Source organism: Podarcis melisellensis, assembly GCF_964234715.1.
Source record: "Podarcis melisellensis genome assembly, chromosome: 17".
NCBI lineage: Eukaryota > Metazoa > Chordata > Lepidosauria > Squamata > Lacertidae > Podarcis > Podarcis melisellensis.
Genome location: NC_138534.1, coordinates 30401825 through 30427410, shown reverse-complemented (window position 1 = coordinate 30427410; position 25586 = coordinate 30401825). Strand labels below are relative to the sequence as shown.

General features: G+C 40.8%; 1 protein-coding gene across 14 annotated transcripts in view; it reads right to left on the bottom strand.

Moving 5' to 3' along the window:
• The window catches only part of NRG1 (neuregulin 1), a 528537-nt gene that overhangs the window by 28069 nt on the left and 474882 nt on the right, over positions 1-25586 (bottom strand). For 13 of the 14 annotated variants that reach the window (XM_081894106.1, XM_081894116.1, XM_081894122.1 and 10 more), the window contains one exon: positions 659-785. In XM_081894106.1, the coding sequence (XP_081750232.1) occupies positions 659-785 (127 nt within the window). Of the gene's footprint in view, positions 1-658; positions 786-9976; positions 10544-25586 lie in introns of those variants that run through there. The other variant, XM_081894111.1, reaches the window with a different exon arrangement.

Here is a 25586-nt window from a genome sequence, read left to right as displayed (position 1 = left end):
TTGCAGACTTCCATTTTTTAAAGGCCATCTTTTAAGGAATATGATTAGATACATTTTAATTTTCTTCTAAGTATTGTTTATGTTGGTTTTGGGATGAGCTTTAATTGTGTTTATTACAGGACAGGTATAATATGTCTGATAAGAATTCATTATCAGTTAAACTGTTTTCGGTCAGCTCCGTCATTAAATGCTAATATGGATGGCCATAAAACTAAAAAGAGCATGCATTTCTTAAAGTTTGGAAAGTGTTCCTGCTGACAGTGTACTGGTTAGTTAGTTTAAAAAGGAAGCAAAACAGATCTTGTATTTTACACCTCCTGATTTATTAACCGTTGCTTCATTTCATTAGCAATTGCATTTAAAACCTTTTATGTAAGTGTCACACTTACATACATCACTCCCAGTAATGCACATGATTGTTGCCAAACCAACCCTGTATCTAACAATAGATCTAAGGTTAATATTAGTAAATTGTTGAGGTGACTCTGGGAACCAGACCATAATACAACGTGTTTTGGAGGTTAAATAAATGCAGTGACTCTGCTGTTCATTTGTGAAGTAAATTATTCATTGTTAAACAATTTACCAGGTAACCCAGAAAAAGCGTTTGACAATAGATGCTACAACTCTACTAAAGAAAAGTTTTTTGTTTTTTTACCTGCACAAATATCGTGGATTTGGGAGATCTTTGACCATGAAGCACTCGCCTCCATTTACACAGAAGTCTTTCTTATTCACACCACACTTTGTGAGATGACTTGTCCCAGTGGTAGATGTAGATGTGGCTAGAATAAACACAGGGGGGATGTTAATATTGTTGCACATTTTATAGAACAGCGTCAAACTAGAATGACAGCATTTGCATTTTAGTGTTTGCAGTAATATTACTGCAACAAACATTCAGCTTCTTGATTACAAAGAAAAACAACTATGAGCCTGTCCAGAATATTTTTGGGTACTCCTATGATCTCTACATCCTCACTTACACCCGCTGTACATGTTGCAATCGTGTCACCTAGCCCTCTGTGTTTAAATATAGAACTGCACCAGTCACAAAGAAAGAGGAAGTGGTGTGATCAGATCTTTCTCCCAGCTAAGTTCACCTCCATGAGTTCTGCAGAAGGCGAAAATGATTGGGAGAGAAGTTGCAGTCAGTCATCACCTGTGTGTTTAAATGAATCCCCATCTCACTCTCTTGAGGAGAGTGGAGCAGCTCAGGCACACAAAACACACCCAATGGTGCACTGCATTGGTTTTAAAAGCCCCAAAGGAAAGCACTCCAGCTGGGAATGTTTAAAGAAAAGATGAACTATATCATACTATAGTTCAGCTATAATTAACAGTGAAATTAAAATAATTGGTAAACTATGCTTTGCATGTAACAAAGCCACTGTAAAAATTTGCAAGTGTATATACAATGTAAAGCCATAAAGTAGAGTTCTATTACACATGGGCTGGGTCTACAATGATCTGTAAAACGTCATTTAAAATAATATTATAAAACGCTCAATGCATTTTCATTGCCGAAGGCTCACTGCTGTACAGCGCCTTCTGGTGCCACATTTTAATAACACATTTTAAATATTATAAACAATAAGTGTAGATGAGCCCATGGTATCTTGCAGGTCTCCGTTCTTTGCAAAACAACAACAAAAACCCATAACGCTATCCTGATCTTGGATGTGGCAGTGACCAGGGCATTAAACTGGAGATTATGGTGTCACTGGCTATGGAACCAGCCTGAGAACTTGCTGGTGATCCACTTAACTATAGACTGCCAAGCAGGAATATTCAAATACTTTATTGTCACTTGTACAACTTGTATGCAGTGAGATTACACGAGCACGCCCCACTCAGCTCTCTTAGTCTTAATTCCCCTTGTTTACTGATGCACATCCACCAAACCCGAAAGTCAGTTGCCCTGTTGTTATCTTTTCATTCAGCAGCCTAAGAGCCCACAGATAGAAGCTGTTCTTTACCCTGTTGGTGCGACTAATCATGCTTCTATATCTTCTGCCTGAGGGCAGGAGATCAAGAAAGTGCCGGCCAGGGTGTGAATCATCTCTGAGAATTTTCCTCACTCTCCTGAGGCAACGTTCTTCCGCTATTTCATCCAGCGGATTCACGGGACAGCCCATAATATCTTGTGCTGTATTCACCACCCTCTGCAGGCTCTTCCTATCAGTTGATGTAAAACCAGCGTACCACACTGTGATGCAGTATGAAAGGACATTTTCAGGAACCAACTGAATCTGATGTCACAACACCCTGTCACACAGAACCAGAATGAGGAGGCTCACAGTCCTCTTCCCCTTGGTTCAAGTGCCTCATCACCTCACCAGTTCAGCCCTGCAGGCAAAAAGGTCTTGAATATGGGAGAACTGTCCATTTTCAGGTTGACAGGTTGGCGCTTCAAGATACCCTAGTTTTGAAACAGGCCTTGGTTCATTTCCAACTCTTCTGGGGGCAAAGTGTTCACTAGGAGCTCTCCTTGGTGCTGCCTTGCTCCATTGGTTCTCATGAGGAACCAGAACAGGACATTAATAGCCTGGCAACCTCTTGGCCTCACATACATTTCACCGTTTGTAAGGAAATAACTAAATACAGAATTATGTTGGTAATCCTGCAAATATGCTCATTGCAATTATTTTGCTATTGTCAGACACTACAGTGTGGAAAATACATTGACAGCACTCCAATGAAGAATTTAGTTGAGTCTGCAATCCTATGCACACTGCCTTGGAAGTATGCTCCACTGAACATATGCACTTCTGAGTAAATAGGAATAGCTTTGCTGCCATTGTATGAGACAATTTCATAGAGGGGCAAAGCAGGCAGAAAAGGCTGCTGAAGGAAAAGGAAGAAACAGAAGTGAAGATGGCTGAAACTAATGTATAGCTGAATATTTTGCTTGAGGCCTCTAATAATTTTTATAATGCTATAAGAGGGTCACCTGGGAAGGAAGCTAATAATACCACCAATGCTATAACCATTAATTTTATAACTGCCCTTCAAAGCGCTCACACATGTATGATCTCAACACTGGTGCTTGTTCAACAATGAGGAAATTCCATGTAGCTTAGGGAATGCAAGTTTATGTGTCAATCCCATGCAAAAGACTTGGGTGATCTGACTCGTTCCATGCGGCTGGGACACTGAAATGTCTTCCCAGGAAAGCAGCAGGAATTGTTCATAGATAGGTGGCTCCCACATGGCTAGGATAATGTCTAGATCAGTGTTTCCCAACCTTGTGCCTCCAGCTGTTTTTGAACTACAACTCCCATCATCCCTGACTAGCAAGACCAGTGGCAAGGGATGATGGGAACTGTAGTCCAAAAACAGCTGGAGGCACAAGGTTGGGAAACACTGGTCTAGATGGCACCCACCACACAAGAGAAAAATAAGAAGTAGTAGGAGAGCCGTTATTCACAATCTCAGCTCTCTTGTCTCTCTCTCATATGTGAACTGCTAGTTGCTCTACTCCCAATTTCAATTCTTCAGATCACTGGACTACTGATTTCCAAGGTTTAGCAATCTGGGGGCTGGCCTTGCTTCTGCGTAGTTCTGCAGAATCGCTCAGCAAGCATATGGTTAAGCCCTTAGGAGGGAGAGGCTCCAGGAGGTCTTCCCTGACTCAATGTCCTCTAAGGAACTCCACATCTTATCTTCAATATGTGGAAGAGATGTTGTTAAGTAACTCCAGGTTGGAAAGTAATCTCTCCTAATATAATCTTCTTTCTCCTTTTACTTAGACATCGGTTTAATAATCCACAGGATGTGTTAAGAAGTTTGAGCATGTCAAAATATTTATTGCATATGCCTACCTAGAATCACATGTGAATTCCATTTCCCACTCCTCCCACTTTAACCCTCTAAAATGTTTCCTCCTGAAAGCAGACTATTACTCTGGAGACGCCCTGCAGTTCAGAAAGTGAATGCATTAATTTGAAAAAGAAAAGCAATATTGTCTGCTTGAGCTCCTGCAGACAAAGCTTATTACTGCCACAAAGGCTAATGGAATGCTTTAAATTGAATTACAAGGATGGTTGTAGAGGAGTCATGCCTAAAGCTATCTATAATTGCTGCGGCCTTCTTGCTTTGCACTTTTTCTTCCAGCAGCTGTGAGATCAGAACTGATCACCCTGGGAGTTTCAGAGTAACAATTAGCTCTTAGCTGATACAAACTCGTGGACAAATCTAGACTGCAGACAAAGCTGGTTTAACAGTCATCCCCCCTCTTTAGGGAATCCTGGGAACTGTGATGCAAGCCAAGGGCCTCCACCAGAGAATTTTCAGCATCCCCACCAAAGTACAATTCCCACGATATTTGGGAGAAGCCGTGTTTGTTAAAGTGGTACGAAATCTATGCAAGTTTATAGTGTAAACCTCTGCTAAGTGGCTGCCTTGTTGTCTTCAGACTTAAATCCTGCACAGACTTGTGCTACATGCACCTAAATTAATCTGCACCAACTCTGATACATTACAAAGTTCAATACTTTCTAACATGGCTAATAAAGCAGAAATCCTTCTATGTAACATCAATGCATCACCTCTATGCAATTCTTTTTTTTTTTTTACTAATACCCCCTTAATGCTGATTCCTTTGACCGCATTAGTCTGACTTCAACTGCTAACAACCCCAAAACAGTATCAATGTAACAATACTGAGACAAAGTGATAAAAAAAATCCTTCTAAATTAGAACAAATAATTTCACTCCAAACAGGAATTGAGTAAATAGCACTGATCTTGACTTTAGATCGATAGTCTAGGCTATTATTTTCCATGAATCTATGCAAAGCAGTCATATTCACTCCAAAAGAAGAAAACTTAAGTTCTAAATATTTAGAAATACAGAATTACTAACTAGTTGTCTCAAGTGCCGCACAATGAAATGTCACAAGCAACAATTTTACTTTTACTCAGCTCTTTCTCTCTCTTTTTAGATTTTCAAAGTATAATGTTTTAAGGCAGCCAGAAAATCCCAGAAGGATTTGTACTTTACCGAAAGGAAATAAAAATAGCTTTCATGTCAGAGAATAATAATTCATCTATTCTTCTAAATATTTCTTTACCTCTGCCTCTAACAGAGCACCTAACAACTTTCCGAATAAAAACAAATTAATAATTCATCATAATACATTCTCTGCAAAAAAAAAAAACCAAGGTAAAGTTTTGCTTACCTGAAGCATTGTTGACCTTTTTGTGCCTTAACTTAGGGAAATACATTCTATATTCTTTTTCTTAAAAAACCCCTCAAAACAAACCACACTCCACCGCTAAAGCTTACAAGTACCTTTTGAGTACCTTTTATACAGCCTTAATCTTTTTTTAAAAGCCCCATGTTCCCTAGGCTACCTTTAGATCTGTGTGAAACTCAAGTACAAGATAGACTTGTACGTATTTTAATAGGGTTTCTGCCAATGTCAGGTGTAATTTCAAGTGGATACACGATCAGACCCACAAGGTACGATGTCATTGCTTAGTGAAGAGAAAATGTGCCAGTCTCAGAACTTATGGGTCATGAACAAGACTCCTTTGCTGAATTGTAAGTAGACAAGGGTGTCTCCTTTGGCAAAAAAAGAGATGACTGGAAGAAGAAAGAGCTCACTCTATCACACGTTTCTGTGAATAAGTACTGCTGTCATTGCTGTCAGCAGACGCCTCGCTGTAACTCACTCCACTTCAAGAGGTGCAGGCAGAGATGCAAGGAAGCAGTAAGAGGAGGAGAATAACATAATGAGAAATCGTGACACCGTATTTCCATATGCTTCCTTTCTCCCCAACGTCTCTCATTTAACAGCTTCCTCAATCGCAGAGTAAACCATTGTGCGACAGGATCGGCTTTCTGGAGAAACCAACATGCAATGGATTGGCCTTCATTACTTTGATTCTTTCAAGAAGCGATATATATATATAGAACCTTGGGAACTGCCAATTTCCTAGAAAACGGGGAAAAACACTAAGAAACCATTTTGAATCAAGTAACAAGTTAGACGGGTGGGAGTCACCCGTTAATTCCTTAGCATGAAAACAGTAACCCCACTGCAAAGGGTTCTTCAACCACCATAGATGTTTCGAACACAGAGATAATGGCACATTATTTCAGCTTGGTTAAGGAGCTCTGCATGGGTACGAAGTATAGCTTATGCCATTAACTATTAGTCTTGGTTATCTAGGACAGATGTGGGGAACCTCAGAGCCAACAGCCACTTCCTTCTAATTGGGCCTTGAGATTCTCCCTGGACCACACACTCCTACTTCATATCCTTCTTGAGTATTTTTGCAAGTGTGTAATGTGTGCTTTCTGTGCTCATGCTGCTTGGATGCCTAGATGGGAGGGTGTGAATGCAGAAACTAATCTACAAAAGTAAAATTCACACCTGCTGTTCTGCCATGTTTACCTTTGGAAAAAGATCAACCCAATGTCTCAACAAATGAAACTGATTTGTAAAAATGTTCATGGGGGGGGGGGGGAAATATGAGAGAGACATTGCAAACACTTTTGTAAAAAAAGAAAATCTTTAATTTTTTTTTAAAAAAGGAAAAAGATCAACCCATATTTCTTATTCCTAAAGAAACCGATTATTGAACTGGGATAATATTTCCACAGCTTTACAATACAGTTTTAGAATATGAACACTAGACGTCTCTCTTTAAAGATTCCATTCAACTCCTAAGGAAAACAGGAAACCACTGGGGCTAGAAGATAGACACTTCAGGAAAAAGCAAGGGTATGTAAACTTGTTGAAACAATTTCATGTGTCTTATTGCAGTACATGACTCAAAAGTCAGGACTGATTTCCTTTCAGAGTTCAAGCTGAAAAAAGAAAAGGAAATACAAAAGACAAACACTTTGGTTTAGTGTGCCAGATTGCCTTCTCACTGATAGACTTGAGACTGACCCAGTTGGCAGCAGTGCTGGCTCTGCAAAGCATCTAAGCTTGCAGAAGAGGCCGGCTAGGTTACCGGTAATTTATGGTGCAGGCAGCACGACCAGAAACATTTGGGTTGTGTTGACTTTTGAGATGAGAGGGAGCAGATAATGGAGCAGAGGCTGTTTTGAAAGGAAGTTGAGCAATGTTTGAGGTTGAATCCTAACAAGACAGAAGTACTGTTTTGCGGGGACAGGGGGCACTTCCTGGTCCTGAATGGGGCAACTGTGCCCCTGAAGGACCAGGTGCACAGCCTGGGAGTCATTTTGGACTCACAGCTGTCCATAGAGGCGCAGGTCAATTCTGTGTCCAGGGCAGCTGTCTACCAGCTCCATCTGGTATGCAGGCTGAGACCCTACCTGCCCGCAGACTGTCTCGCCAAAGTGGTGCATGCTCTAGTTATCTCTCTCTTCGACTACTGCAACACGCTCTAAGTGGGTCTACCTTTGAAGGTGACCTTGAAACTACAATTAATCCAGAATGCAGTAGCTAGACTGGTGACTGGGAGAGGCCACCGAGACCATGTAACACCAGTCTTGAAAGACCTACATTGGCTCCCAGTAAGCTTCCGAGCACAATTCAAAGTGTTGGTGCTGACCTTGAAAGCCCTAAACGGCCTTGACCCAGTATACTTGAAGAAGCGTTTCCACCCCTATCGTTCAACCCGGACACTGAGGTCCAGTGCCGAGGGCCTTCTGGCAGTTCCCTCACTGTGAGAAGTGAAGTTACAGGGAACCAGGCAGAGGGCCTTCTTGGTAGTGGCACCAGCCCTTTGGAACACCCTCCTATCAGATGTCAAAGAAATAAACAGCTATTTGACGTTTAGAAGACACCTGAAGGCAGTCCTGTTTAGGGAAGTTTTTAATGACTGGTGTTTTAATGTGTTTTTAATCTTTTGTTCGAAGCCACCCAGAGTAGCTGGGGAAACCCAGCCAGATGGGCAGGGTATAAATAAATTATTATTATTATTATTATTATTATTATTATTATTATTATTATTATTATTATTAGGTACCAAAGACACAGTTTGTTTGGGCATGCATTCACCTCCACCAAATGTGAGCAGCAAGGAAAATGGAAAAAGTGGTGCTTCACTTTACTGGATAGCAGCCACACCTGTATCACAATTTTACTACTACTATTCCTTCCAGTGGGCTTACAATCTAATCAACATGGTATAAAAAGAAAGAGGGAAACAGATTCAGGCCTTCATTCTTAATGTTACTCTGAAGTTAGTGTGGAAGAAGCAATTCTGAAATCTCGAATGTAATCTGAGGCATATAACCATTCAATAAATTTTAGTTGTTTCTAGGCTTACATTTTAAACCTAGTTTACCCCTCATCTTGATGCATGGTGACCTCTCACTGAACTCAATGGGGCACTGCAATCAAAGACTAAAATAATGCATTTATTATTATTATTATTATTCTAAAAAATGTATGTCCTCATAACTTAAATACCCCTAAGGGCAGCTGAACACCCAAAATAAATAAAATATACAATTTTATCAGTAAATATTTTACATATGAAAACAGAAATAGCATCGTCAAGATAAAAAGGCAACCGTAAAGCTTTCCCTAACATCTGGATTTTGTTTTTATTTTTACTAAAATAAATGGTATTCACTAGCTTCATTAAGAGTATAATCAGGGTCTTTGGAGGGCAGTGAGCCCGGCTGAACGCAATCCAACATGCTTAGGAGACTATTACAACTGTGGTTGTAGGTAGTTAAAACGTTTTAAGAGCCTATAAGCAGAAAAGCAGGATCACATTCACCCAGTGCTATACCAGCTGCACTGGCTCCTGGTGGAGTACAGGATCAGGTTTAAGGTGCTGGTTTTAACATTTAAAGCCCTATAAGGCCTAGGACCCTCATACCTACGGGACCGCCTCTCCTAGTATGTCCCTTTACAGTCTTCAAATAAAAACATCTTGAAGATCCCAGGCCACAGGGAGGTTAGACTGACCTTGACCAGAGCCAGGGCTTTTTCTAGTGGAACGCTCTGTCACAAGAGACTAGGGCCCTGCGGGACTTGACATCTTTCTGCAAGGCCTGCAAGACGGAGCTGTTCCACCAGGCCTTTGGCCAAGACACAGTCTGATCCGCTTTCTCCTTCTGTAATTTTCATAGAACTCTAACCCGATGGTTGCCACTACTTTGATTCTGAATTGATTCTAGAATGTATTTTAATTAATTGACTGTGTGATTTTAGGTACACTGTGCAATTTTATCTGTTGTTAGCTGCTCTGAGCCCGGTTTTGGCTGGGGAGGGCAGGATACAAATAATTTGTTGTTTTTGTTGTTATTATTATTATTATTAAATATATCCCAATATAAGGAAAACCAGACTATCCTTATGCAGAACATAAATAAGTAAGCTCTGTGGAAAAAAATGAATGCCAGATATGGTGGCAGCTGCATATGCTAAGACAATAAAGATTAAAAAGCACACACTAAACAACAATGAAATCAATGCTTCTCACTCTCACTTACACTAACATCCTGATCTTTATAATTTCTGCCGGCTTATGTTCCTATAATAGCATGGTTACGTCATTGTCATGCCAGCTTAAGGCCCTGATTTGTGATACTGCATTGCTGCTGAAATGCTTCTGTTCCATTTTTAAGCATCCATGAGTTGGCACCGCAAGACAGTCTTATCTATCCTATGCATGTACAGTGGTAACTTAGGTTACAGATGCTTCAGGTTACAGACTCCGCTAACCCAGAAATATTACCTCGGGTTAAGAACTTTGCTTCAGTATGAGAACAGAAATCATGCTCTGGTGGTGCAGCAGCAGTAGTGGGAGGCCCCATTAGATAAAGTGGTGCTTCAGGTTAAGAATAGTTTCAGGTTAAGAACGGACCTCCAGAACAAATTAAGTTCTTAACCTGAGGTACCACTGTACATACCAAGCTTCAACCAGACGGTTCTCCAGTCAGTTTACAAGAAGATAGAAGCAACAATTTTTAAAAAATCAGTATAAAAACAGACTAAAACAAGACCAAGTAGGTCCTGAATCACCGAGAAAAGACCCACCTGACAATCTCCTGAAGGTGCCATGGTGAGGCTAAATATTGATTTTCTGCCATCAGTGGCACAAAGTAGGTGTGATTGCAATTTGCTCTTACTTGTGTTTCTGCCAGCATCATATTTTCTGCCACTTGGATTCAAGCCATTTCCTTATCTGCTTCAATGCCCCCAGCTCTCTAGTAAATTAGGAGCAAGACTCTGTGCACTGTGTGTGTGGGCACTTGCAAGTAATTGTGAAACAACTGGAATCATTTCTATATTCTACAGAGTAACTAGGGCTTTGATAGAGTGCCTGCCATGCTAGCTGGAAACTCCCCAAAGACCCTAAAGAATCTATCAGATTCCATCAACCTTCAGAGACAAACCATTTTAACTACCCAGAAAGAGCAGAAGCAGCTGCAAGCCTAAGTCTCACCAGGAAATGGTCTGACCATGACAATGGGGTCTAGAAAGATTTTCATACTTCCATTTCAACAGAACTGCAATACTGAAAGAAGACTCTTAGTACTACATATTGGCCTGAATGTAAGCCTCCCTTTTCCCCAATTTCCAATTGTGAAAAGTTAAGGTGCAGCTTATATTCGTGACTGTGGCGTTGACCCGTACACCACTAATCCGCTGCCACCAACCAGGTCCTCCCCAGTAAAATCACTTCAGTCTCAGTCAGGTTCTCAAGTTAACAAAGAAGAGTGTAGCTTATTTCAGACACAAACAAACTTTAACGGCATTCCAAACGTTGTTACCCTTTACTTTCTTAGTCTTATTTTCCTCTCTCTATCTCTTCTACCTCCCCTCACTCAAGAACCCACTACCCTGTCTCTCTATTTCCAACTGCCTTCCAACTGCCTTTCCCAACCAACCAACTCACTAAAACCAACCAACTAACTCAAACCTTGGGGTAAGCCCTTTTATAATCAGGTATGCTCCGCCTCTGTCTTTCCTATTGGTCTATATTTTTAACCCTTTCCCTCCCCCCTGTTCAAACATTTTCAAAGGAACGGGCAAACGCCGCATCGACCTTACAGTATGCAGCCAGGAGCGCAGGGCAAACAGCGCCAGGAGCGGGGCAAAGTGGTGCCCGCCCCACACGCAGTCCCCCTTCCTCTCCCCCAAGGCCAGGAAGGGAGAGAGCAAGAAAGGGGGAAGGCTGCCAGCAACACAGTGCAGCTCACACCCCACAGTATGCAGCCATGAGCAGTGAGGAATGGAGTGGCTTATATTTGGGAATTTTTTCTCTTCCCCCAACTCCAGTTTTAAAGATGCAGCTTATATTCGGGTGCAGCTTATATTCGGGCCAATACAGTAATAACAAATGAGAAACAAGTGTACATTTATAAAATGATTGTTCAGAAAAGACCCTTATCTTTTATTTATTTAAACCACACACACAGACAAGACATCCTTTACAGATTCTGAATTGAGTCTTAAAAAGCCTAATTCTAACAAGGTCAAACAGAGCAGAAAAGAGAGAAACATGTTTCTCTCCTAAAGCTGGACAAGGATCATTTCACTTGGGTTAAAAAACAAAACCAATCACCTGCAGATTTTGTATCATGTTCTAAGAAATGAATATAGAAATTATTCTATTACTAAAATTATTTGATGGTCAACTGTACCTAAAATCACAATTTACATCTTCAAAGAGAACAACAGTGTGATATAATAATAGTTTTTTATATGTTGTATGTGATGGGTGGCAGCACCATAGGAGGGGAAAAGAAAATTGGAAGGATGATAAGCATACATTTATCTCTCCGTAAGAAGATAAATACAGTGGTACCTTGGTTTATCAACTTAATCCGTTCTAGAAGTCCGTTCTTAAACCAAAGTGTTCTTAAACCAAGGGATGCTTTCCCATAGCAGCGGGGCACTCCAGGAAGTGGAAGATGTTCTGCTTCGAAGGCAAAGTTCACAAACCAAAACACCTACTTCCGGGTTTGCACGTTCTTAATCCAAGTTGCTCATAAACTAAGCTGTTCTTAAACCAAGGTACCACTGTACTCATATTTGGATAAATCATTCTGGGTGCTCTAACTCCAAAATGTTTTTTTTAACTGCCTAGAGCACACAAATTTCTCAGTTTGCCATAAGAGCCAAAACAGCATGAATTTAAGACAGTCAAAACTCATACAGTGGTACCTCGCAAGACGAATGCCTCGCAAGACGAAAAACGCGCAAGACGAAAGGGTTTTTCATTTTTTTAGTTGCTTCGCAAGACGGTTTTCCCTATGGGCTTGCTTCGCAAGACGAAAACGTCTTGCGAGTTTGTTTCCTTTTTTCTTAAAACCACTTGAAGAGGTGCAGTTGCGACTGACCATGCTTCGCAAGACGAAAAACCACGCAAGACGAAAAGACTCGCGGAACGAATTAATTTCGTCTTGCGAGTCACCACTGTATTTATTAGCAGAATCCATAACTGAAGCAGAAATGTCCTGCCAAAAGGAATGGGTCCAGTGCTACTTACACTGGATATACAAAAACCTAAATGGGTAAAAAGGTACCAGAGTTCTGGACACCTAACTTAGGGAAACTCAGCCTCAGAATATTGTACTAGAATATAGCCCTAATAATGCAAACAAAACCATTGCATATTCAGCGCCTTTTGTCATATCGATTAAAGGCCAAAATAGCATCGGGGGGAGGGGGGCTCATATTTATAGGAACGGCAGCAGGTGTGGAGGAGGAATTTAACTCTTTCCTCCCCTGCTCTGGTCCTGAGGAAGCTGACATAAGCTCTAGGAAGAAATTCCCCCATTGCTGCCTTGAACCTCACTAGTTTGCTTGGGCTTCTTCTTCTTTATGCCATATATTTAGTAACGCATTGCATTAAAACAGTATGGCAAAAATGTCAGCTAGCTGTTCAACAGATAGGATAAGAAAAGAACACTTGGGAGAATCTGAGTTGTTGTACAAAAAGGGAACTGGAATGACAGTTGTCAGGGGTTACGCCAATAAATGCTTAATGAATGAATGAATGGTCAGGGGTAGATCCTGATTGTTCTTAATATGCTGTTGGCATCCATCTGTCAATGGAAGAGTGTACCTTTGAGGGCAAGATCAAACCGTTGGGAGAATTACAGCGCCTGCTGTGGCTGTAGAGACCAATACGTGAGAGACATGTTTTACTACAGGTGGTACAGATGAGGGCATCTGGTTTTGGTGTAACAGGTGCTCCATGGGGTTTCTTCTCTATGTACTCCTCCCAGTGGGTTGAAATGACTATGCGTGTGTCTAGTTCAGGGGTCAGCAAACTTTTCCAGCAGGGAACCGGTCCACTGTCCCTCAGACCTTGCGGGGGGTGGGTGGGTGGCTGGACTACTTTTTTTGGGGAAAATGAACGAATTCCTATGCCATCAAAATAACCCAGAGCTTCATTTTAAATAAAAACACACACTCTACTCGTGTAAAAACACCAGGCAGGCCCCACAAATAACCCAGAGGTGTATTTTAAATAAAAGGACACATTCTACTCATGTAAAAACATGCTGATTCCCAGACTGTCCGCAGGCCGGATTTAGAAGGCAATTGGGCCGAATCCAGCCCCCGGGCCTTAATTTGCCTACCCATGGTCTAGTTCAATCTTAAAAATAATCATCTAAAAAGGAAATATAAGGTAAAGGGACCCCTGACCATTTGACTGACTCTGGGGTTGCGGCGCTCATCTTGCTTTATTGGCCGAGGGAGCCGGCGTACAGCTTCCGGGTCATGTGGCCAGCATGACTAAGCCGCTTCTGGTGAAACCAGAGCAGCGTGCAGAAATGCCGTTTACCTTCCCACCGCAGCGGTACCTATTTATCTACTTGCACTTTGACATGCTTTTGAACTGCTAGGTTGGCAGGAGCAGGGACCGACCAACGGGAGCTCACTCCACGGGGATTCAAACTGCCAACCTTCTGATTGGCAAGTCCTAGGCTCAGTGGTTTAACCCACAGCGCCACCTGCATCCCTTAAAAAAAAGGAAATAATTTCTACCCTATCACCCAAAGGGAAGAATTACTGGAGTCAGAAAGAGATTCTTCCTAGGAAAACTAAAAAAAACCTTGACAATGCAGTTCCTAATCTGAGAATCACTCGGCAGCTCTTTGTGAGCTACTAATCATTTAAACAGTGAAATCAGATTTTCTGCATGGGCATGCTGCACATTGCAAACTCAACAAGATGGACGATTTCCCTCTTTTGAAAAAAATGCACCCTTTTCATCTCAACCATCTGCCTCCAAATCTCATCACAGTTGCAGAATAGCATGATTGGGATTTTCCTTTCCAGCCACATAAGGAACATTTACAGTAAAATGTCACTGACACACTGCAGTTTTTCATCAAACAGAATATTTCAGGTTTTAAAGCTACTTCCTTTCTCCTGCTTATTCTTACCCCCAAAGCTTCTAACTGCAGGCAGAATACTCTAGCCTAGAGATCACGGAATAGTGAACATACATCGTTAACAATCAGTGACACCCTCTAGCTATAGTAATAAGGAGGCTATCAGTGGACAGTCTGGGGCTGCCTGACCTAGTGGAGAAGCACTGCATTCTCCATAATGGATTAACCTCCCCTGTTGTGTGTGATGCTTTGAAATGTACAAAAAAGCTACAGATTCTTGTAGCAGAAGAGTTACACTTAACAAACAGTGAATTATTGGCTCTCCTCTAGTCTCTTTGTGTCGTTATCTTATTTCATCGACAGAAATGATTCCATAGATATCTCACACAGAGACTAAATTGATACATTTCTGTTATTTAATATTTATAGAATGCATTTAGGTTGTCAAAAATAAGATTTATAATGAAATGCTAAAAAGTTCCCTCGCTGTAGCTTTCCTAATGTAATGATGCTGCAATAATAAATCTATATCCCTCCCTCGCTTATTACTCACAGTAAACGAAATGAACAAGAATTCATTTAAATAATCTATTTAAATCTGTACTGGTCAATCATTGGCTACCCTGAGAATATTTCTTTTACAAGCTTTGCCCTGAAGTATTAAAATCTAAGGCTGCTTACACATGACTGAAGTACTTGTTTTTTTTCTATGCAGCCCACACACTGTCTAGATCTATTGCATATTATTTGCTCCTGAAAGCAGTGGCATAGCGTGGGTTGTCAGCACCCGGGGCACAGCAAGTAATTTGCACCCCCTAACCCGTGGATTTGCGCCCCCTAACCCTAACCCCCAGATGTTGCGCCCGGTGTGGCCGGCCCCCCTGCATCCCCCACGCTACGCCACTGCCTGAAAGTACTTTTTGAGAAACTAGTTTCATTCCAAAAATAAAAGCTCATTGCAGATTGATTCCCCGTCCATTTGAAAACAGATGTAGGCAGATCTGGCAATAAGGGAGAGTATATCCACACCTGCCCAATAATGTTGCGGGTGAGTGTATACCAAGATCACAATCACTACTTCCTTCTTCATTCCCCTGGGGCATATTTAGGGAGTAGGAAGAAGTGTGGATCTAATCTAATCAAGGGGATGATTTTCAAATGCCTATAAGGTAACCACACCTACCCATATGGATGGTAGGATCTAGAATTAATTTACTGTATATTGAAAGCAGTTGAAGCAGAGCATGAATTACTTCAGTGTGAGAAAAACCACATTTTTGTGCTACAAACAGATTAGCAGGTACACAGCTTTTTGTGTGTGGGGTCTTTTTTGTCCTTTGGCTATGATAAAGATAGGAAAAAGAGGAATGGAAATACTGCAGCTAATAAAGAGTGTATGACTTCTCTGAGCAGAGGGAGTTAACAGGATGACAAGAAAAAACAATATATACAATTACAGGTAGGTAGCCGTGTTGGTCTGCCGTAGTCAAACAAAATTTAAAAAAATCCTTCCAGTAGCATCTTAAAGACCAACTAAGTTTGTTATTGGTATGAGCTTTTATGTGCATGTGGTATCTGAAGAAGTGTGCATGCACATGGAAGCTCATACCAATAACAAACTTAGTTGGTCTCTTAAGGTGCTACTGGAAAGATTTTGTTTTGTTTTGTTTCAATATATACAGGTTTATATTTGATGCCGCCAAATGCATTGAAGGAACCTCATTAGCTGAGACTTAGCTCCACATATCTTTCCTTATTCAAATTTGGAGCAGTATTGCATTAAACTTTAAATTCCAGCTGAGGATAGGTTACCTAAGATATTTCGGTCTTAAGAACTTAAACTTTGTTCTCCCGCGTAGATTCCATGGGTAGCAAAAATGAGTCAACTGATGGTGTTTCGGCAGAACATTTTTGTATAATGAAATTTTATGCTGCCAAAATAGAATTTGGGAATAAAATCCACAATACTTTTATTCAACAAGATCCATCACCCATACCAATTTCTAAGATGGTTCCTTAGTATTCATTGATAAAATTTTATCATGGCTATGAATCCTCTTTACTGGGCCTTTGTAAATTTCCCCTGAGGAAAGATTTCACTTTACTCAGCGTTCAGTAAGTGCTATCTACAGCCAAGACAAGCATTTCCATATTATTCCATTTAACCTTCACCACTGAATCTTTGGAGCAAGTGAGGATGTCCCTCATGACATTTTTCATTGCTCTGTTTCCAAAGAGGTTCAGTTAAAGTTACTCAGCTACAGGTAAGATATACCCTTTGATAAAATAAAGACCAATTATAATACCTAATTGAAAACAACAGTAAAAACATTGTATGGGTAGATAGTATTGTCTTACTGCGGGTTTTTTATTATTATAGTTTGCTGTTGTTTGTATTAACCCATTTTAAGGTAACAACTGCATTTTGTCATCTTAATAATAGTTTATGGGGGAAACGTAAAAACCTCTTTATATGAACTTCTCTAAGCAGCACTGCTTCTTCATCACAAACTGGGAACCTCCTAGGTTGTCAGGGTTAACTTATTTTGACTGGAACACAATTGTGTGCATTATGGACCAATCAAATGTATATTGAAAAATTGTTTGTCAGAACATTTATACACAGTTTAATATATCCAACGTGATGGTCATGGAACATGGTTTCGTCTATTTTTGGGTAACCTGGATGTCATTTTGAGAAAGTTGACTCAACATTTCAAAAATGCACGTTTTTGGAGAACTGTTAAGACATTCTAACCAAATTTGGCACAATAGCCACTGAAGTTGAGGAGCTGGTTTTGGTCTGTGTTTGGAAACCATTGGGTGCCATTTTGAATCTAAACAGCAGCAATGCCAGACACTCCCTCCTAGTTAAAGTTAACACAATATGTGGCCCTCCAAATTTCACTGGATTCCAGCTCTAACAATTCCAGCTAGCATGGTCAATGGCCAGGGACATTAGGAACCAGTGTTTAATAACATCTGGAGTGCCGCAAAAGTTGCCTACTCCTGGTATATACAGTCCTCTATAATGTTGGTGTTTTTAATTTAATACCCCAGGTTTAAAATACCCAACCTTGACCATCTGAATTCAGTGTGCCCTTTTCTAGAAGTATTGTAAGCTGCTGTATTATTGTAATAGAAAGGTGTAGTATATTTCATCTAATATAAAAAATAATCCCAATGAAGTTGTAACAGGATAAAGAGCTACAACATAACTTTACAAACACCAGTAGTCTGGCATAGTAATGCTACAAAACAATTAACAATTTTTCTTTTTTCCTGTTTAAACTATATAAAGTTTGAGGCAACTTCCTTGTCAACACTTCTTTAGGAGGACCTGATAGCTGACTACGTTGCAAAATTATATTGCTAGTCATATAATATTATTTCCTGAGTTTCAGCTGCTAATTTAATAATGGACAAATGACACTCAAAGCCAGGATGAGAATCTTCTATTTTAACTCTGCTCAATTATAATTTTGGACTCAGACCAAATGCTGAAATTATCTCACATGCAATCATTATTAAGAGTGATTTGATTGTTTTTCATGTTGACTCTCATTCTATAAAGCAAGCCTGATTTCTAAAAGATCTAATGGGTAAGATAAAGCTAGGGATAAGATAAAGGTATATCTGTAAAAGGGAAGTAATAGATATTAGTCCATAAGTAAAAACTAAAACTTTTGTCAGGTTAGTGGGTCCATTTTGATATTTGATACAGAAAAAAGGGGATATGATCTTAAAAGAGAGCCAGTGTGGTGTAGGGGTTAAGAGCGGTAGTATCTAATCTGGGTAACCGGGTTCACGTCTCCGCTCCTCCACATGCAGCTGCTGGGTGACCTTGGGCCAGTCACACTTCTTTGAAGTCTCTCAGCCCCATTCACCTCACAGAGTGTTTGTTGTGGGGGAGGAAGGGAAAGGAGAATGTTAGCCGCCTTGAGACTCCTTAAAGGGAGTGAAAGGCGGGATATCAAATCCAAACTCTTCTTCTTCTTCTTCTTCTTAAAAAATGTATAGAAGTCTGCACAACATGATGTGCAGTGTCAGACACATGACACTTCTGAACGCCAATTGCACACAGCTGTTTATAAGCATCCTACATACAGGCCTCTGGTTGGTCACTGTTCCTGGACTAGGTGTTTCCTTGGTCTGAGCCAGCAGTGCTCTTAAGTCCTTAACACAGCGGTTCTCAACCTGTGGGTCCCCAGATGTTGTTGGACTACAACTCCCATCATCCCTGAGCTCTGGCCTTGCTAGCTAGGGATGATGGGAGTTGTAGTCCAACAACATTTGGGGACCCACAGGTTGAGAACAGCTGCCTTAACAGAAACACAATGTGGATTTTGTTGATTGTGTAGGCCCAATTCCAGTTATGAGAAGATTGCTTTGTAGAACATCCATGCACATTTATGAGATTAATTGTGCCTCTCTGCTGCCCATTCTAGAAGCCAAACCCCCATCACCAACATCACTGAAGCAAAGCTGACATACTCTGTCTCCTCCCATCAGCTCACCTCTGAGCAGAGCTGTCCCAATACACTTTCCTGAACATCTAGATACCCTAAATGACTGAGACCTATAACAATTTGTCATGGAGCTGACCAGAGGAATGGTGACTCTGGAACCTGGGGTGGCACCTAAAAGCCGGAGCAAGATATAAATGCTGTTGAACTGACTGTGAGTAGTTATCATAGTGCTATCAATTTCAATATATATGTAAATAGACAGTTGCTAATAAAATGAACACAAGTCACATTTCGATTCAAAAAGAAGAAACTTCTGGACTTCCGGAGGCGGCGCAAAACGGCAATGGCGGTCCTCTTTACTCAGTGAAGAGGGGCTCCGCGAAAAAGGGTCGTCCGCTACGGCGAAGCGGAGACCCATTCAGATAAACCGCAGGCAGAGCGAGCCTGTGGCCGTGGGACTCGGCGGGTGCCAGAAGCCCCCCCAGAAGCGAGGAAGGGACCTCGTAAGAGGCTCCGGATCGTGAACGGGGGAGCGGCGCTGTGAGTTCATCGCTCTTTTCGCGGAAGTGAAGCCGCGCTGCTGTTGCTGATGAGCGCCGACCTTTCTTCTTGAAAAACATCGAAATTGGCTGCAATCTACCCGTGAGTAAGGGGTACCAAAGAACTGATTAAGGATTAATTTAAATTTGTCTATTTCGGCTGAAAACGGGAGGCGAGTAACAGGAAGTCCGCCTTCCGGTCCTGCTAATCAGAGCAAAGCAAAAGAACCCGATGCGGGCTGAAGCGCTAAAAAGAGACTTTGAAAGAAGTAAGAAGGGGCATTAATAGACTGTGTGTTTCTAGAAATTGAAAAGAGTGAAGAAGTAAATTTTTTGGTTCATTGTGTTAGAGAATCCTCCTCCTATTGTGAAGAGATGTGGAATTGAAGGGGATAACCGAGTTATTGGACTGCCAGTGTTGTAAAGGAGTACTGTCAGGCTGCTGAAACTTTTTTCTTAACATAAACTGTTGCATTGATGGATACACTATCGCTTTAATACTGTCATTGAAACCTCTCCGTTACCTTGTGGCACTAATTTGAAACAGAACTTTCTGAAAGCCTCCTTTCTGAACTTGGGGACTTCAGTTGAAATAGGAGCTTTGATGGTGGAAAAGAAACTTTCTTTCCTATGAAAACCCCCCCTAGTGGATTTGCGGAGGCATTGAGGTCTGGGAACTGTATCCTATTGGGATTTTTTGTGGTTTAATTGTTTATACTCTGGGCTTGCCTTTCTCATGGATTGAAAGACTATTTGACCTTGAACAGCAGCTGGGGAATGAGTGGCCCAGCGAAAACAAGAGCAGCTAAAGCTAAGGAAGCTTTAGCTGAGGAAGCTAAAGAAAAGAAAAAAGATAAGAGAGCTGGGCAGCTTGTCCAAACAACCTTGATTCATCATCGTAGATCCTCGGTGCCAACTGTGCTGACGGCGCAGGAGGAAGAAGTTGAAACGCCTGCTACAGAAGAAATGGCAGCTGGAGGAACTGATCCAGTCTTGAAACAAATTTTGGAACAACTGGCACTTCTGAATAAGAAGGTGGACGATCAGTCATCTAAAATTGATAGAGCTACATCTACTATCAGCAAGTTAACAGATCAGGTTTCGCAGCACACTCAGGCTATTGAGAAACTGCAAGGAGCTACGGCGGAGAACTACAAACTAGCTGCGGAAGCCAATCAAAAAGCTGAGCAAGCGTGCAAGAAGGTGGAAGAGATCAAAGGGGAAGTAAGACCTTTGAAAAGACAGGTAGGAGAACAGCAAGCCTACCTGTCAATGGTGGAACTGAAAAGTAAGGAATGTAATCTTAGGCTGAGGGCTGTCCCAGAGTTGGAACAGGGCAACCTAGAGAAATTCTTGACGGAGTTGTTTTCTAAATTTTGGGGGGTTGAAGAAGATAAAGATTTCAGGATTGTGACGGCCTTCAGACTGGGAAGATCGGTTAAGAAAGATAAGTCCAGAGACTGTTTGGTTTGTTTGAGAACAAGAGAGGAAAGAGACAAGATATTAGGCCAACATTTTAAAAAATCCCTGGAAGTTGAAGGCAAAAGGGCAGAAATTTATAGAGACATTCCTAAATATTTGTTGGACCTTAGAGCCACATACACAGACTTGGCCAAATTGTTAAGATACAACGCAATCCCTTATAGGTGGGAATTTCCTCAAGGTCTGTCATTCACCTATAGAGGAAAGAAGGTAAGAATTAAAACACCAGAAGATCACCAGAAGTTCCTACACGACAACGAGGAGGACCTCCAAAAGAGAGCTGCAGATTCCTGGCCTCCACCACCGGGATTACCACCAGGATCCATACCATCTGGAGGCGGCCCGGCACCACAGCTTCCGGAAAAGGACGACAAATTAGATACCCAACTGTGATACCCAAGAAGTAGGCCGGGATGTCTCTACAGCTTCTTAGTTGGAATATAAATGGCGGGAATTCTCCAGAAAAACGCAGAAAAGTATTTCATATTTTGAAAAAAGAACAATTGGACATTATTTGCCTGCAAGAAACGCATGTGACAAGACTCCACAGAAAAGTGTTAATCAATAAAAGGTTAGGCCAAGAATTTATTTCATCGGATAAAGTTAAGAAAAGAGGAGTGGTGATTTATGCAAAGGAGAACTTGTCCCCAAAATTTGTATTTAAAGATGAACAGGGCAGAATTTTGGCAATTGAAATCCAGACACAAGGAGAAAAGTTTTTAATTCTAGGAATCTACGCCCCAAATGATGGAAAATCGGAATTTTTTAAGAAGCTGCACGAGATTACGCTGGACTATTTGGACTATAACAACATTATCATGTTGGGAGATATGAACGGTGTCGCCTCAGTGAATATGGATAAGTCACAAAGTGCTAATATAACGAAAGATGGCAGACTACCAAAAACCTTTTTTGAAATGACTGACAATTTGGATTTGATTGACATATGGAGGATCAAGAACCCTCTAGGGAAAGAAGGAACTTTTTTTTCTGAGGCCCATATGACATGGACGCGAATCGACCAAATATGGATAACTAGAGGGCTGGCACCTAAGACCAGAAAAGTGGAAATCTGCCCAAAAACCTGCTCCGACCACAACGCCTTGAGAATGGAATTGAGACTAAATACAACCGGATCGTTCAGATGGAGAATGAATGACGCTTTGTTAAGAGATCAGGAGATTGTTAAGAAGGCCCAAAAAGTTTTAAAGGACTATTTTGAAATAAACTTAAAGACAAATGTGGAAAAAAGAATAATCTGGGACGCAAGCAAAGCAGTTATAAGAGGGTTTCTAATACAACAGAACACGATTAAAAAAAGACTCTGGAACGAAAAGAAGGAGAAGATCTTGGAGAAAATAAGAGAAGGAGAGAGAAAACTGAGATCCAGGCCTAAATCAAAGGAAGTATTGAGAGAAGTGAAGTTTTTCCAGGCACAATATTCGAAACTGATAAATCAAGAGGTGGAATGGAAAATTAAACAAATGAAACAAAGATCCTTTGAATCTGCTAACAAATGTGGAAAATTGTTGGCTTGGCAGTTGAAAAAGAGACAAAAACTTAACACAGTTACAAATCTAGAGATTGAAGGGAGAATGGTTCAGAAACCCGACGAAATTAGAAAGTCCTTCCAGAGATATTTCAAAGAACTTTATTCTCAAAGGCCACAAAAAAGCTCAGAGGTGGACCAATTTGTTATAACTAATGGATTACAAAAAATACCCCAGGAAATGAGAGCAATCCTGAACTGTAATATTACAACTCAAGAAATTGAATGCGCCATTCAGAACCTTCAACTGGGCAAATCTCCGGGACCTGATGGGCTTACTTCCAAATATTATAAGGTACTGAAGGATTCATTGATACAACCATTGCTGGAAGTTTGCAACCAGATTATGGAGGGGAGGAAGGCACCGGAAACGTGGAAAGAAGCTTTCATCACGTTGATCCCAAAACTAGAATCTGAAAAAACTCAACTTAAAAACTACCGTCCTATCTCACTCCTAAATGTGGATTACAAAATTTTTGCAGACATTTTGGCAAGTAGGTTTAAGAAAGTCTTAAATGAAGTGATTCATAAGGACCAAGCAGGCTTTCTCCCTGGTAGGCATTTATTTGACAACACAAGAAACATCATTGACATTTTGGAGTTTTTACAGATTAATTCAAACACAAGAGCGGTGTTGATTTTTATTGATGCGGAGAAGGCCTTTGACAACATTTCTTGGCTGTTTATGAAGAAAAATTTGGAAAGGATGGGAGTAGGGCGGGGGTTTGAAAATGGAATAGAAGCAATTTATTCAGAACAAAAAGCTAAATTGATAGTAAACAACGTGGTGACAGAGGAGTTCAAAATTGAAAAAGGGACACGACAGGGGTGCCCTCTATCTCCTCTGTTGTTTATTTCAGTCCTGGAGGTGCTATTGAACATGATTAGAAATGACCGGTTGACACAGGGAATTGTGGTCGGAGAGAAACAATATAAACTGAAAGCTTTTGCAGATGACTTGGTATTAACATTACAGGAGCCAGCCTCTAGTACTAAAAGAGCGTTAGAATTAATTTCTGACTTTGGTCGGGTGGCGGGATTCAAGCTGAATAAACAAAAAACTAAAGTTTTAGCAAAAAACTTGACAACTACTGAAATAGAGGAGTTCAGAAAAGAAACAGAACTAAATGTGGTCAAAAAAGTAAAGTACCTAGGGGTCCATTTGACCTCCAAAAATTTGAATTTATTTAAGGACAACTATGAGAAATGTTGGTCAGAGATCAAAAGAGATCTGGAAATATGGTCAAGATTAAAACTTTCCTTGCTGGGCAGAATAGCTGCTATAAAGATGAATGTATTGCCGAAAATGCTATTTTTGTTTCAGGCCCTCCAGATCGTGGATAAGGTGGAATGTTTTGGAAAATGGCAGAGGGATTTATCTAAATTTGTCTGGCAGGGCAAAAAGCCCCGAATAAAGTTTAAAATACTAACAGATGCGAAAGAAAGAGGGGGGTTTGCCCTGCCGGACTTGAGGTTATATTATGAAGCTGCAGCCCTCTGCTGGTTGAAGGATTGGATTTTATTGGAGAACACCGATGTCCTTGACCTGGAGGGATTTGATAATGCTTTTGGGTGGCATGCATATTTGTGGTATGACAAGGTTAAAGTTCATAAATTGTTCAAAAACCATATTGTCAGAAGGGCAATTTTCATGGTCTGGTCAAAATATAAAGACTTATTGGAGAGTAAAACTCCGAGGTGGCTCTCACCGATGGAGGCCAAAGCACGTAAAAGACTCAATATGGAGGCCCACTGGCCTAAATATTGGGAAATAATTGAAAAAATTGGAGATAAATGGAGGTTACAGAGTATGGAAAAGTTAAAAAACAAGGTGCGAGATTGGTTGCATTATGCTCAAATCCAGGAAGTTTTTAAAGCAGACAAAAAAGTGGGTTTTCAGGAGGAAAAATCGAAACTAGAAACAGAGTTGCTTGAGCCAAAATCTAAGCTAATTTCGAGAATGTATAACTTGCTGCTTAAATGGAACACACAGGATGAGATTGTCAAATCCTCTATGATAAAGTGGGCACAGGACTTGGGGCATAACATTATGTTTGAAGACTGGGAAAGGTTATGGAACACCGGAATGAAATTCACGGCATGTACTGCCTTGAAGGAAAACATTATGAAAATGATATACCGGTGGTACATGACCCCAGTCAAGCTTGCAAAGATATATCACCTGTCCGATAATAAATGTTGGAAATGTAAGGAAGAGGAAGGGACATTTTTACACCTCTGGTGGACCTGCCCGAAAGTGAAGGCCTTCTGGGAAATGATACATAATGAACTAAAAAAGGTGCTGAGATTCACCTTACCTAAGAAACCGGAGGCCTTCCTTCTGGGCATGGTAGACCAGAGGATGGTCAAGAAAGATAGAACTTTCTTTATGTACGCTACTACAGCAGCGAGGATTTTGTTGGCAAAGCACTGGAAGACACAAAATCTACCCACATTGGAAGAATGGCAGACGCAGCTGATGGACTATATGGAGTTGGCTGAAATGACTGGCAGAATTCGAGACTCGGGAGAAGAAGAAACGGAGGAAGTTTGGGAAAATTTTAAGGACTATTTGAAAAAGCATTATAAGTTGTATGAATGTTAAAAAATGCTCCTTTCTAGGAAGGTATAGCTTCAGTATCGGCAAATTTCTGAATTGATAAATAAGACACTATAAGACAGAAGTGAGATAATGAAATATTTTTATTGTGTGGAAATTAAAAATTAATGCAATTGTACTGAAATGTTTACATCAGATAACACGATAAAATGGAAGATATATTGTTATGTATAAAATAAGTTAACAAATTGCTGAGGTTTTGGTTACACAGGGAATGCAGTGCTCGGGAGATGGGGGGAGTCCATTGGATCTATGGAAGTATGTATTTGAAAGTGGAAATTTGTTTATTAAAAACCTAATAAAATATTTATAAAATAAAAACAAAAAGAAGAAACTTCTGGAGACCAGTGGCATAGCGTGGGGGGGTGCAGGGGGGGGCCGGCCGCACCGGGCGCAACATCTGGGGGTTAGGGTTAGGGGGCGCAAATCCACAGGTTAGGGGGTGCAAATTACTTGCCTTGCCCCGGGTGCTGACAACCCACGCTACGCCACTGCTGGAAACTGGTAAAAATGAAGTTGAAACACAAAGTCACAAGGGTCAAATATCTCCAAAATGCTTGGATATTCTTTAAAACCACAATATTAGAAGCTTAGCTAGAATGTATACCACAGATCAAGAAAAGTATCATTGAGAT